The 13,477-nt window shown below is 40.6% G+C and overlaps 3 protein-coding genes, 1 non-coding gene and 1 pseudogene across 4 annotated transcripts; 3 read left to right on the top strand and 2 right to left on the bottom strand.

Annotated features, from left to right (window-relative positions):
* Positions 1–628: 628 nt before the first annotated feature.
* On the bottom strand, positions 629–1,030 carry LOC123500912 (histone H2B). Its single transcript, XM_045249478.1, has one exon. The coding sequence runs from the start codon at positions 1,025–1,027 to the stop codon at positions 656–658; it is 372 nt and encodes a 123-aa protein (XP_045105413.1). The 5' UTR covers positions 1,028–1,030; the 3' UTR covers positions 629–655.
* Positions 1,031–4,211: 3,181 nt separating this feature from the next.
* On the top strand, positions 4,212–5,216 carry LOC123500911 (piggyBac transposable element-derived protein 4-like). The gene has a single exon (XM_045249477.1). The coding sequence runs from the start codon at positions 4,212–4,214 to the stop codon at positions 5,214–5,216; it is 1,005 nt and encodes a 334-aa protein (XP_045105412.1).
* A 3,877-nt stretch (positions 5,217–9,093) lies between these two features.
* LOC123500908 (histone H2A) lies at positions 9,094–9,496 on the top strand. The gene has a single exon (XM_045249476.1). The coding sequence runs from the start codon at positions 9,106–9,108 to the stop codon at positions 9,475–9,477; it is 372 nt and encodes a 123-aa protein (XP_045105411.1). The 5' UTR covers positions 9,094–9,105; the 3' UTR covers positions 9,478–9,496.
* A 1,600-nt stretch (positions 9,497–11,096) lies between these two features.
* LOC123500909 lies at positions 11,097–11,549 on the bottom strand (annotated as a pseudogene).
* Positions 11,550–12,116: 567 nt separating this feature from the next.
* Positions 12,117–12,235, top strand: LOC123500913. The gene has a single exon (XR_006673493.1). It is a non-coding gene; the product is annotated as a 5S ribosomal RNA (ribosomal RNA).
* Positions 12,236–13,477: the final 1,242 nt, after the last annotated feature.

A 13,477-nucleotide genomic window follows, 5' to 3' on the forward strand; every position in this document is an offset into this window, starting at 1 on the left:
TGTTTCTGATCAGTAGTATGTCGGTGGCCGATGGAGAATGACTGCTTTCCCCTCCAATCTGATTTGTAGATATATTGATTGATTGATTCACTGCAATTCAGTCAAGAAAACAAAGAAAGAAAGAAAGAAAGAAATAAAAGAAATAAATAAAAAAAAAAAAAAATAAAAAAAAAAGGAGCGAAGATTCATGTTACAAGCTATAATAACTGTGTGCTTCCTGAGCTTTGTGTGATGAAAAACGTTATGTTACTGAAATAGGAGGCATCATCACTAATCAAGAAGAAGAAGAAGAGCATGAATGCACCCACCCTCCAAAGCCTGCCTGCCGTGATTAGTATCGTACGTACGCTTAATCATCACCATCATCATACTACTACTACGGGCTGCTGCTGTTGTGCAGTGGATGATGGATCTCTTTGCTCTGACCCGGTTGCGAGCCTCATTAATGACGAGCCAGCCATCTAGCTCATCCATATCCATCCATCCGGCTCTGGTGCACCAGCGGCGACCACCATCCACACTTGTCTATATTGTGTCTCCTTTTTTTTTGGATTCAGGTGTGGCTCCTATGGAGCCGGGTAGGGTTTGAATACTGTCTGAGACAGCAGTTGCTCTTTTTTCTTCTTTCCCCCCTTCTAGCTGACTGACAGTCAGTTTACTTGGAGGAGGTGTACTTGGTGACAGCCTTGGTGCCCTCAGAGACGGCGTGCTTTGCCAGTTCGCCGGGCAGAAGGAGACGGACGGCAGTCTGGATCTCCCGGCTGGTGATGGTGGAGCGCTTGTTGTAGTGTGCCAGGCGGGATGCCTCGGCAGCGATGCGCTCGAAAATGTCGTTCACGAAAGAGTTCATGATTGACATAGCCTTGGAGGACACGCCAGTGTCGGGGTGGACCTGCTTGAGCACCTTGTAGATGTAGATGGAGTAGCTTTCCTTCCTCCTCCGCTTCTTCTTCTTGTCCCCTTTGGCTATGGCCTTCTGAGCCTTGCCAGCCTTCTTGGCAGCCTTTCCTGATGCTTTGGGAGGCATGGTAGTAACGGCGTCGTTCAACTTGCGAAGAGTTGTGTTGTGTTGCACAGTAACAGTAACAGTAAGGGTGGGATAGATAGTGGGGGGGAAATAAGAGATGAGTGGAAGAAAATAGTGGGGGTGAAAAGAGAAGAAATATAGTAGTAGGGAGTAAAGTTGGCGGGCGAACCGCCTTGCTGATCATTCAATGTGTTTACTGTCTTAGCCAATCAGCTGTCGGGGTTGCTTAGCGCTGTCTGATCTTGAGTAGGGAGCGGAGTTGAAGCTTGAGGTGTTTTGCATCTTCATTTTATAAGTTTATTGTAAGTTTATTGTGTTGTTGGGATAATTTTTCTGGGTTGTTGGTGTTGTTAAGTGTAAATAGGAACTGGTGGTTCGCTTGAAAGGTTTTTTGTAGGTTTTCTGAACCATGGGTGATCTTTATTGTGTTCGTGTTCTTGTATGATATTGATGAATGTGGTGTCTCTGAGTGTGTGTGTAAGTGTGTGTAGTGTTTTGTTTCCTCTGTTGAACAGTGTGATGTTGATGGGTGTTATATTGGCAAGTGTGTGCAGCTCTTCGGTGGTGTGACTGTATGGGTGCCTGATATCGAAAGCAAATCGGAGTGCTTTGTTTTGTTTCTGTTGTAATTTATTTACTTGGAATTTAGATAGTGCGTTGAGGGCGTAAGCAGGATATGTTAGGATTGGGAGCACGCACGCTTTTACTAGGTGTAGCTTTATGTTGTTGTTCAGTGTTTGAAAACGTCTTATGGTGTTGATGGCTGTCTGGGCTTTTCTTGTTATTTCATGGACGTGTTTCGCGTATCCGCTTCTGCCAAGCGTGAGTCCTAATATTTTTGCCTCTGATGCATATGGTATGTTATTCCCATTTATGTTAACTGGTTTTAAATTTCTTGATGCTATGGGTAGGAGTGTGAATTTCTGCGTGTTTGTTTTAATTTTCCATTTATGTTCAAAGGTGTTGATGTTTTTAATTTCTTTTTCAATACTTTTGGCAAACATGTTCTTGGACTTACCTTTTTGTTGTTTTTGCCTGTTATTTTATTAGTATATTGGTCTTGGTTCTATTTCACATGCTCGTATGCTACTGGGATAGTCCCTGTGGTAGCGAATTATGTTATCCAGATTTTCCTTTAACTTGATATATATTGGAATTCTTAGATCTTCTAATTTTTCCAGATATCTTTAGCCCTTTCATGTATTCTGATATTCAGTGTCTTGGTATTGGTTTGTTCATGTATCTCGATGGTGGTTCTTGTGTAAGGATAGTTTTCATTTGTAGCAAATCTTAAAGCTTTATTTTGTACCTTTTGTAGTTTGGATAACTGTGCATTACTCATTGCATTCAGAGGTATCGGAGGGTAATCAAGTATTGCAGAACTAGTGTTTTACTAAGTGTGTTTTTATCTTTTCAGGCATGTTATATAGGCGTCGTAATTTCTTTAATGCTGCAGAAGCTCTGAGACGTCTCTCCTCAATATGTTTATAATATCCTGTATTGGATATCTTCAGCCCAAGCACTTTCCAAAGTTTTAAATTCTATAATATCACCGTCAATGTTTAACCCGTAAATTGCTGTACGCCTTCTGGGCGGCTAAGCGGTAAACTGCTGTAAGCCTTCTGGAAGCGGGCTTTTCAGATAGGCGCCAAAAAGTTTCTGTGATTTGTATTACTTTGAAATTATTTTTATCTATTCAAATAACCATTGATTTAACAATTTATATAACTCTAATATATATTTGGTAATTGTTGTCATATTTATAAAGAGAAACAATGGAGCCTCTATCATTTACTTTCATTTTGTCGAGATTACACTCTTGCCATAAATTTTAGAATATGAGTCTTATCTATGGTAGGAGGAAGCTATAATTTAGTAGTATAAAAGTTGTTTTCATATAAAAGAACATTATTAGAAAGAGAATAAGCGAAGAAGATTATGTGAACAAGTGCTACTTTTCAAGACGTTGGTAACGCTGTCAGACGGAGTTAGGTGGGAGCGGCGCGTGGCAACTGGCCACTGTCCAGACGTGCTCCTCCCTCACTCGCATGCCACCAGCCATGGATGCCACACGCACCTCAGCACGGCCTGCTACTAAAAGGAAACTTCTTTTCCTTACTGAAGAAAATGGGGATGAGAAGAAAGAGAAGGTTGGGAATAGTACCTCAAGTACTTCTAAGTCCCCACCGATCATCACCAAGGCGCAAAAAAGCTCCAGCGCTCAGCCCAAGGCTTGTTGTTCCCGGGCTTTGGCCAATCCGAGTACATCTGGTCAAGCTTGCCGCATCACTAAGCCACACAACAACAAACAAAAACTAACACCTAGCAAATTTATTCCCATGTTATTTGATGAGGAGGAAGGCAGCAGTGAATGTGATGATGATGATGATGACTGGGAGGGAGACTCTGCCAGTGGTGGAGTGGGAAGTCCTGACGGAAGTGAGGATGAAATGGAGACCACAATTGCACCCGATAACAGTGAGGCGAATGATAATATCGGGCAGGGTGGAGATACATCTCAGCAAGACACGGCTCACTCATTCGTGTGGTCAGATGGAAGTGATTTTGTTCCTCACCGTCATCCTTTCAGTAGCACTTTCTCTGGGGTGACTGATGAGTGGCCTTGTGACGACAATGCACGAGAATGTGATTATTTTCGTGCATTCTTCAATGATGCCACTATTGACCTCATTGTTACTGAGACAAATAAGTACTATCAATATGTCACCAACATGTTTTCTTTCGAAGATCATTCCAGGATACACAAATGGAGAGATACAACTCCACAAGAGTTATATGTTTTCCTTGCTCTGATGTTGCTAATGCCTCTCATAAGCAAACATAATATTGCAGACTACTGGAAGAATGATCCACTAATCCCAACACCTATATTTCCTAAGTTTATGTCTCGGGACAGATTTCACTTGCTAACTAGATTCCTGCATTTCGCTGACAACAACCACCCAGACAAAGAAGATATGATTTGGAAAATTAGAAACTTATTCAAAATGATTCTGGGATCCTTCAGTAAATTTTTCTACCCCTTTCAAAAGTAGTCATTGATGAGAGTCTCATATTATTCAAAGGTAGGCTGGCTTTCAAACAGTACATTCCCTCAAAACGTCATCGCTTTGGCATAAAAGTTTTTGTACTATGCGACTGTGAAACGGGTACAATTCTTGATATGATAGTGTACACAGGGGCAAATAATGTTGATATTCCTAATGTTAGTAGAAAGGATCCCTTGGGCAAGTCAGGGGTAATTGTAAAGAAAATGATGGCACCCTACCTAGGAAAAGGACACATATTGTATACAGATAACTGGTATACAAGCCCAGCACTATTGCAGTTCCTACATGAACATGCTACTGGAGCATGTGGTACTGCAAAAGTAAATAGAAAGTTCATGCCAAAGTTTGATGGCCCAGTCTCACATTACGAAAATGCAAGTGAGAGTGATGATGAAGACGATGCAAACAAAGAAGGTAATCACAAAAAGAAAACAAAGTCCAAACCAAAATGTTATCAGAAAGAGAAGTCGGGAAAAATCGTAGCCATGAAGTGGACAGACAGGAAACCAGTCCATCTGCTTTCTACTGTACATAAAGGGGAAATTGTGGCCACAAACAAAGTCCACTACAAAACAAAGAAGACGATCTTGAAACCAGACATTGTGGTGGACTACACTGAGAATATGCGACTCATTGATAAGTGTGACAGTCAGCTCAGTGGAGTAGAGTGTTTGAGAAAATCATTCAAGTGGTACCATAAGTTCTTTCTCCACATGGTAGATGTCACTATGCTCAATGCCTATAACATTTGGCTGGTAAGAACCACAGACCCCACTGTCAGGAAACTAAAATTCAGAGAATTTGTCTACAATGTTGCATATCAGTTACTTGAGGAGTTCGGCACTGTCACCAACAGTCGACAGGGTCACCGTGGGCACCGTGCTCCTGACAGGCCAGATCGTTTGCTTGCATCTGCTTACATCACTCGCCACCATCTCCGATACACAGATCTGAATGAAAGGACTAACAAGAAAAAACAACTCAACTGTCATGTCTGTGCCAACACATCAAGGGGTGACAAGAAACGCACAAGGGTCACGACATTGTGCAGAGAATGTGATGTGCCACTGTGTCCAACAGAATGTTTTGCAGCATGGCACACAATGAAAAACTACTGAAAACATGTACGAGATATGTAGATAATATATGTACTGATGTTGCCTATACGGAACTAGAATATTCATTATTTTATTTATTCTGAACCAAGCAAAGAGAATATTTTTGTTTTACTTATTTATTTTCAACCGAGAGAGAGAGAGAGAGAGAGAGAGAGAGAGAGAGAGAGAGAGAGAGAGAGAGAGAGAGAGAGAGAGAGAGAGAGAGAGAGAGAGGAAAAATATAACATATAAATAATAGGAGGCTATGTTTATAATATATATGTACACAGTATGTATATTATTGTGGCTTATACGGATCTAGTGTTTTCTTTACTTCTATTTATTTTGAACCATGCAAATGAAAATATTTTCGTTTTACTTAGGCCTATATATTTTTCAACGAGAGAGAGAGAGAGAGAGAGAGAGAGAGAGAGAGAGAGAGAGAGAGAGAGAGAGAGAGAGAGAGAGAGAGAGAGAGAGCTTGTAAATAATAGGCTATAATATGTTTATAACCATGTCGGATCTAGAGCAATGTTACGCATTTCTGTAGTTTATTCCATGTATTTCGATGGCATTTACTTTATTTGTAATAGGAAATATTCGTTTCTGAATAATGAAATGAATTATTACTTATATATATATATATATATATATATATATATATATATATATATATATATATATATATATATATATATATATATATATATATATATATATATATATATAATATAAAAATACTATTTTCTGAATAATGGAAAGAGCTATTACTTTCACAGAAACATTACTTTCACAGAAACATATATATATATATATATATATATATATATATATATATATATATATATATATATATATATATATATATATATATATATATATATTTTCCTGCAGCACCCAGGGGATGCATAGGGCTTCGCTAAATTCACGACACCACCATCTATCTTGTGCTAAGTTCGATGTACTTACAGCGTTGACAACACTGTCCCGTGGTCGTCGCCATGGCAACGAGTCGGCTGTGTGTATCCCCCCTATTGCCTCCCCCTACCTCCCACCCACCACCCCGCTCCCCGCTGCGGCTTCAGATACTGCCAGAAAACCATTTTTGTGATAGAAAAATATAAGAAATATGCAGGATACAACACATTTCGAGCTACAGATATGTGTATTCTAATATTTATGACACGTTTATGTAACTTAGATATCATTTATTGAAGGTCAATCTCTCGCTGATATAGCCGCACTAGACGATGCACTCAGAATCGAAGTCCCGCAGTTTACGGGTTAAACTATTTACTTCAATTACTGAGATTTCATTAGTTAGAAAATGAGTTCCAAGTCTCGTTTGGTCACCGCAGTCAAAAGGAGTTGTTCTATGGATGTTCGTTTGTAGAAAATTTATTATTCTTGTTCTTTCCTCCATAACTTCTTCCCTTTCCTCCTCCTCCTCCTCTTCTTCTATTCCATTAAATATGCTCTCCAGTGAAGTCTATGCACTTGTTCTTTCTCTTCTGGTGAGTAAACCTTTTCATTGTTGTTATTGAATATATAGTGGGGTTCTGGTTCTTTATTGCCTTTAATATTTTTATTTGTTTCAGAAGATTTTTGGGTTTTTATATTTATCAGCTGTCTTGTTGATTACATTTAACCAATTTGTATTGCTTTCTTCTATGAGGGCTTCTTGTAAATGAGTCTGTAGACTTTGTAGAGTTTGTAGTCATGTAAAGTCCACCCATGTGCCTTGGAATGTGTAGTGATGGCCGAAAAAATGGCCATAATGGTTTTAGTTACTTCGCTGTATTTAGGAGCTGGTAATGGTCTGTAGCGTGTAATGGGTATGTGATTCTTTATTGCTGCTTCTACGGTGGTGTGCCAGTTATCAACTGCATGGTCTATAAGTTCGATTCCTTGGTTGTACAGGATGTTTTCTTGTAGATTACTTTCTATATCGTGTCTGAATCTCCCAATCTGCTTCTCTGTAATTAGGTCTAGGTGTTGTAGGTACTAGGATTGGCATTATGGAGATTTGAAAAATTATTGGGAGGTGATCACTTGTGGTTAGTGGTCCTTGAGTAACATATGTATTGTGATACGTTTTGTTATTGGTTAAGATTATATCTGGAGTGGTTCCTATTCTATGTGAGTAAAAAGTGGGGAAATCTGGTCCAATGTGAGAAATCATCCCTGTTTGTGTCATCCTATTTATTTGTCTTCCTTTGGTGTTTGTACTGTTATACCTAGTGCTGGATGGTTAGCGTTGAGATCAGCTAACATATACAGGAATATTACGTCTAAACAACTGTGTAAAGTCTGGGATTGGTATGTAGTCTCTAGATGGAGGTTGGTAAAGTGTTGATAATAAAATGTTTCCAGTGGAAGTCTGTATTTCAACTGCAAGAAGATCCGAAATAAATTCTTCATGTAATTTATACTGAATATTTTCTTGATTGCTATTGCTGTACCATCATATTTGTTATTTAGCTGATTCTTTGTGTGTATATTGTACCCTGCAATTTTCATAATATTGACATCTGTAACACAGTGACTGTTTATTAAGATTATATCTGGATCAATTTTCCTATAAATGTTTGAAAGATTATTTTTCCTGGTTTGCCAGTGTTGAACGTTATGTTGGATGAGTCTAATATTCTGCACAGCCATTTTAAGTAATTAATAGATGTTTTAATTGTTATTATATATTACCTGGAATTTTTCTTGGTCGTCTGACGTCTTTAGGTGGAGGAGTTTTTCTGTAACCAGACCAGATCTGATTTTCCTGAAGATACTTTCTTCTTCTGTGCACCAGCATGAGCTATCTAGTCTTATCTCATTTGTTTCTATTAGGTTGAGCAGCTCTGAGTTTTCTATGGATTGATCTATGAATGTGTGTTTGTATTTCCCTCTGTCAAGCCTTTGGAAAGTTCTGTAGGGGTTAGGTGTCTTGGCCATCCTGTGTTTTCAGATGTGTAGATGCGGAGCTTGATGTCTTTCCTGTAGTTTGTTTTTATTAGTTGTTTTCTCAGAAAAGGTTGTTTTGCTAATGGTTCTCTCTTATTTTTGCACTTTCTGTTGTTGGAGTTTCTGTTTCTTCTGCTTCAGTCGTCTTCTCTTCCTCCTCTGTCATTATTTTGATGAGGAGTTTTGAATTGGAGTTTTGGGTATTTTATGTTCGGTAAGTTGTTGGCTGAGAGTGTTGAGTTTAACTCCTTTTCGTAACATCCAGGGTCTGTGATATTCATGATGTGGGCATGGATCATACAGGTATATATTTTCAGATGAGTATCCCTGTCGATACTGGTCGGAATGCTGGCCAGATTATTGTTAGAAGTTTTTAATGCACTAGCGTATGTGTTTGTTTCCTTCTCTATTTCTCTTTTTTTCTTGATAGCATCCTTTCTCACTGGGCATCTCATTGACAGAGTTCTATGATCTCCATTGCAGTTTAAACACTTTTTGATGTTACTTTTGCAATCTCTCCAGATATGGTCAGTTCCAGCACATTCTGAACAAATCTTTAGGTCTTTTTTTTCTGGGCATGAATTGGTGAAGTGATCTTCTATAGCATAGCATTTGAAGCAAGTCTGCACATGGTAAAACTTTTCTTGCCGTATTTGGTAATTAGGAACGCTCATTTGAAACATCCGCAGTCCTATGTCACATGCTTTTTGAGCCATAAGGGCTTGCCCGAAGGTAAGTTTCAGAGTCTTGGAGTTTGGAAACTTAAATATGCTGGTGATATTATTCTTAAGCCATGTGTTGTGATGTTGGAGCTCCTCAGCAATTTCCTCTTCTGCAGCCGAAGAACAGATAACGCACAACACACCGACTCGCTCCCGCAGCTGACGGAGTGTTACTTGCTAATAATACCACTACTACTTGTTAATCCCACCTACTACTACCACTACTCGCCATGTCCGGACGCGGCAAAGGAGGAAAGGTGAAGGGAAAGTCAAAGTCCCGTTCCAGCCGTGCTGGACTCCAGTTCCCGGTCGGCAGGATTCATCGCCTCCTGAGGAAGGGCAACTACGCCGAGCGAGTGGGGGCTGGCGCCCCCGTGTACCTTGCAGCGGTCATGGAGTACCTGGCCGCCGAAGTCCTCGAGCTTGCCGGCAACGCCGCCCGCGACAACAAGAAGACTCGCATCATCCCGCGTCACCTGCAGCTGGCCATCCGGAACGACGAGGAACTTAACAAGCTCCTCTCCGGGGTCACCATTGCACAGGGTGGCGTGCTGCCAAACATTCAGGCTGTGCTCCTTCCCAAGAAGACCGAGAAGAAGTAAATCCTCTCCTCCTCAATATCATCACCAACAAGTATATATATCCGGCTCCTCTTCGGAGCCACACATTGACACATCTAGAGAATTGAATAGACTATAGTGTTAACAATGATATTAATAATAATGATGGTATATATATTTTTTTGATAATGAATGATAGAAATGCTAATGGTAGAAGTTTTTTTCTCTTTATATTTTTGTTCCGGCCTGCAGCGCTGCAAAAAAAAAAAAAAAAAAAAAAAAAAAAAAAAAAAACACCTTGCGCTGAGCAAATTATGGGATTAGAGCCCGTGTGTCAATGAGGACCTTGCTTCCCTCCTGGCTGGTAGGTAGCTAGCGGGACAGGGATCAATTAACGCGGTCGGTCACTTTGACCTGTGATCTCACTCGGCAGTCATCCAAGAGATGCGGATTAAACGTTGTCAAGTATTGCTGTGTTTGCAAAAAACAAACAATGCGAAATATGTTCAAAGATAAACAAGAAGCTTACTCCAACTTGCCTTTTCTTTTTTTTTTTTTTTTTTCTTTTTCTTTTCTTTTAGAGCATCACAATGTATATAATACAACACCGTTCAATTACCAAGTATTAAGTACCTACCTGACTTAAGGTGCGTATTGGTGCGTGCAAGTGTCCCCTCTCTTGCTTCCCTCCTGGTTGGTAGGTGGTAGGTAGGGACAGGGAGGGAGTGAGTGGCCCATGGATTAACGCTTTCACTTTGACCTGTGATCTCACTCGGCGGTCATCCCCGAGAGGGAGGGCGCGGATCAAACGATGTCAAGTATTGCTGTGTTTGTTTGCAAAAACAATGCAAAATATATTTAAAGATAAACAGAAACTCTCCAACTTTTTTTTTTTTTTTTTTTTTTGTTCTTTAAGGTGCGTATTGGTACGTACAAGTGTGACAGCGCTGCAGGCCGGAAAATTCCCGGCAGGAACAAAAAAAAAAAAAAAAAAAACCTAAAAGATCTCCATACAAGTAAGCGGTCAGACCATAGTGGATAAGGTGGTGGACGTGGGATCGGGCAGACAGACAGACGTTCACGCGTCGGCTCGAAAGAATCACACCACACACCGTTTTGAAGGTATGTCAGTCGGCGAGGGGGATTTAATGAAAGGTACCTACCTACCTACATGTCACCGCGGTACCCAGGTTCTATCTAGGTGGCTACACCAAAGATGATGATGATGATGATGATGCGCTTCGGTGTTGATATGGACCCTCCCTCCTTGTATGGGTACCACTATAAAGAAATAAAATTGCCTGCGCCACTAATGGGCGGAAGCTTAACAAACAAACAAACAAACAAACAGCACCTGTAGCAGCGGTTGGTGTCTGACCTCACATCACTTAGTTGATAATCCTTTCTCTTTCATTTGATTTACCTTTGAGTGATAAAACAGAGAGGAAAACAAATAGAAAGAAAGGAAAAGAAAAAAGAAAGAAAAGGAAAAAAAAAAAAAAAAAAACACACACAAATTGTAATAATGACGTAAAGAGTAGGGACAACACTTTTACTTGGAACAACCATAGTCCTAGTAGTGTTAGTCTATAACTTTTCCTTCTCTTCATTTGTGTGGACCTATAAAAGGTCCGGGATATGTTGACTCTTTTCTTATGGTGTTTTTGCAGTTGCTGTTGTTGACACCAAATTCCAGACACCAGATTTAACCGCCAAATCCGTAGAGGGTACGTCCCTGACGCTTGAGGGCGTAGACGACGTCCATGGCAGTGACGGTCTTGCGCTTGGCGTGCTCGGTGTAGGTGACGGCATCCCTGATGACGTTCTCGAGGAACACCTTTAGCACCCACGAGTCTCCTCGTAGATGAGACCGGAGATGCGCTTGACGCCGCCTCGGCGAGCCAACCGACGGATAGCGGGCTTGGTGATGCCCTGGATGTTGTCACGCAAAACCTTACGGTGACGCTTGGCTCCTCCCTTTCCAAGTCCCTTGCCTCCTTGCCGCGGCCAGTCATGGTGACAGATGATGAGGCGCTGCTGCGAGTAGTAGTAGTAGTAGTAGTGATACGATGTCTCGCTCACGAGTGTGACTCGCATTTTTGCCTCGCGGTAATATATATATGGAACAGGTGCCTTCCCGGTTGTAGTAGGGTAACAATATTTCCTGTTTTTCCCACTTGATCCAACATCGCTGGGTCATACGAACACGGTCTCCGTCTCGTCGTTGACCCTCGGACCACGCATCCGAGACGTACAACCGAGAGGCAAGCAAGAAAACGGCGTAAAACCAAATAATATCGAGTCGGAGGAGGTGCCAGATTTTCCAGCCAGCGGCATGCATGCAGCGAGCAACAAGCCAACCAGCCAGCCAGCCACAGAGGGAGGCAGACTGAGTCTGTGTCAGAATAATAATAATAATAATAATAATAATAATAATAATAAGAAGAAGAAGAAGAAGAAGAAGAAGAAGAAGAAGAAGAAGAAGAATGAGAGAGACAGACAGACAGACAGACAGACAGACAGACAGACAGACAGACAGACAGAGAGAGACAGAGATTAATCCAATAGGGAAACGATATTAAACCAAGAAACACCTAGAAAGGACTTGATTCACAGGGTATACGGAGTATAGTAGGGCAAGCCAGGAAGAATTTAAAGGGGCCTAAAATCTCACATCGAGTGCCAACGACCACACCACGTTGAACACACCGCTTCTCGTCCGATCAGCGAAGTTAAGCAACGTTGGGTCCGGTTAGTACTTGGATGGGTGACCGCCTGGGAACACCAGATGTTGTTGGCATTCCATTATTTTTCATTTATCTATTTATTTTTTTATTATTATTATTATTATTATTATTATTATAATAATAATAATAATAATAATAATAATAATAATAATAATAATAATAATAATAAGAAGAAGAAGAAGAAGAAGAAGAAGGTAGCCTAGCTTGGTGCCGGGGGAAGGGGATAAGAATGACCACCTGCACGGACGTGTGCTGTGCTCTGTCGAGCTTGGATATTAACCATTGAAGTCTGAAGAAGAAAAAAAAAAAAAAAAACCTAGAAAGTCACTGCAGCGGCTGTGGGAGGAGGAAAGACGCAAGCCGTCAGACTAACCGTGACACACGACACGCTAATAAATACGCACACTATAGTCTGACCATTTTTATGAAGATCACTTAGGCGTTGGCGTTTTTGGGGATTTTCCTGCCTGCGGCGCTGTCACACGTGTACCAATACGCGCCCCAAGTCAGGTACTTAATACTTTTTAACTGAATGGTGTTGTAGTACATATACATTGTGATGCTCTAAAGAGGCAAGTTAGAGGAATTTGTGTTTATTTTTAAATAAATTTTGCATTGGTTTTGCAAACGCAACAACAATGCTTGACAACGTTTCCTCCGAGCGTTGTCACATCCTTCTGGGTGACCGAGTGAGGTCACAGGTCAAAGTGACCGTGTTAATCCATGGTGTGTGGGGAGCAAGGTTATCATTGACACATAGGCTCTAATCCCTTAATTTGCCCAGCAACGCCGCAGGCCGGGAAATTCCCAAAAATGGCAACGTCTAAGTGATCTTCACACTATAATAATCTGATTAACAATTTGTCTTGGCCATGTTGCAGTGGGTATTTGGTGAATGAAATGATCGATTGCTATCTTTACATCATCCATCCATCCTAATTTGACCTTAGAATCTAAAATGGTTGCTTTGCTGATGTCATTCAGGTATATTTGAGAAATCATATTCTTTGTATGTAAAATATAATGTTTTTTTTTTTTGTGGATCGTAGTTGCTAAAGTGTGTCTGTGTATATATTAGGATTTTCATGCTATATGTTGGTGGCCCTTGCATTTGAAATAATTATATTGTGAAATTGTCAACTTTTTTTTTTTTTCGGTAGGGGCTAATGTATGCAATGTTTCTGCTAATTTATGGAAATTTTATGCAAATTAGCCAAATCAAATTGGGGGTCGATAATGGGGGGGGACGCGCGCGAAAATCACTCCATTTTCTAATTTTGCGATTTATGCACATA

The sequence above is a fragment of the Portunus trituberculatus genome, unplaced genomic scaffold (assembly GCF_017591435.1).
Source record: "Portunus trituberculatus isolate SZX2019 unplaced genomic scaffold, ASM1759143v1 PGA_scaffold_512__1_contigs__length_13477, whole genome shotgun sequence".
NCBI lineage: Eukaryota > Metazoa > Arthropoda > Malacostraca > Decapoda > Portunidae > Portunus > Portunus trituberculatus.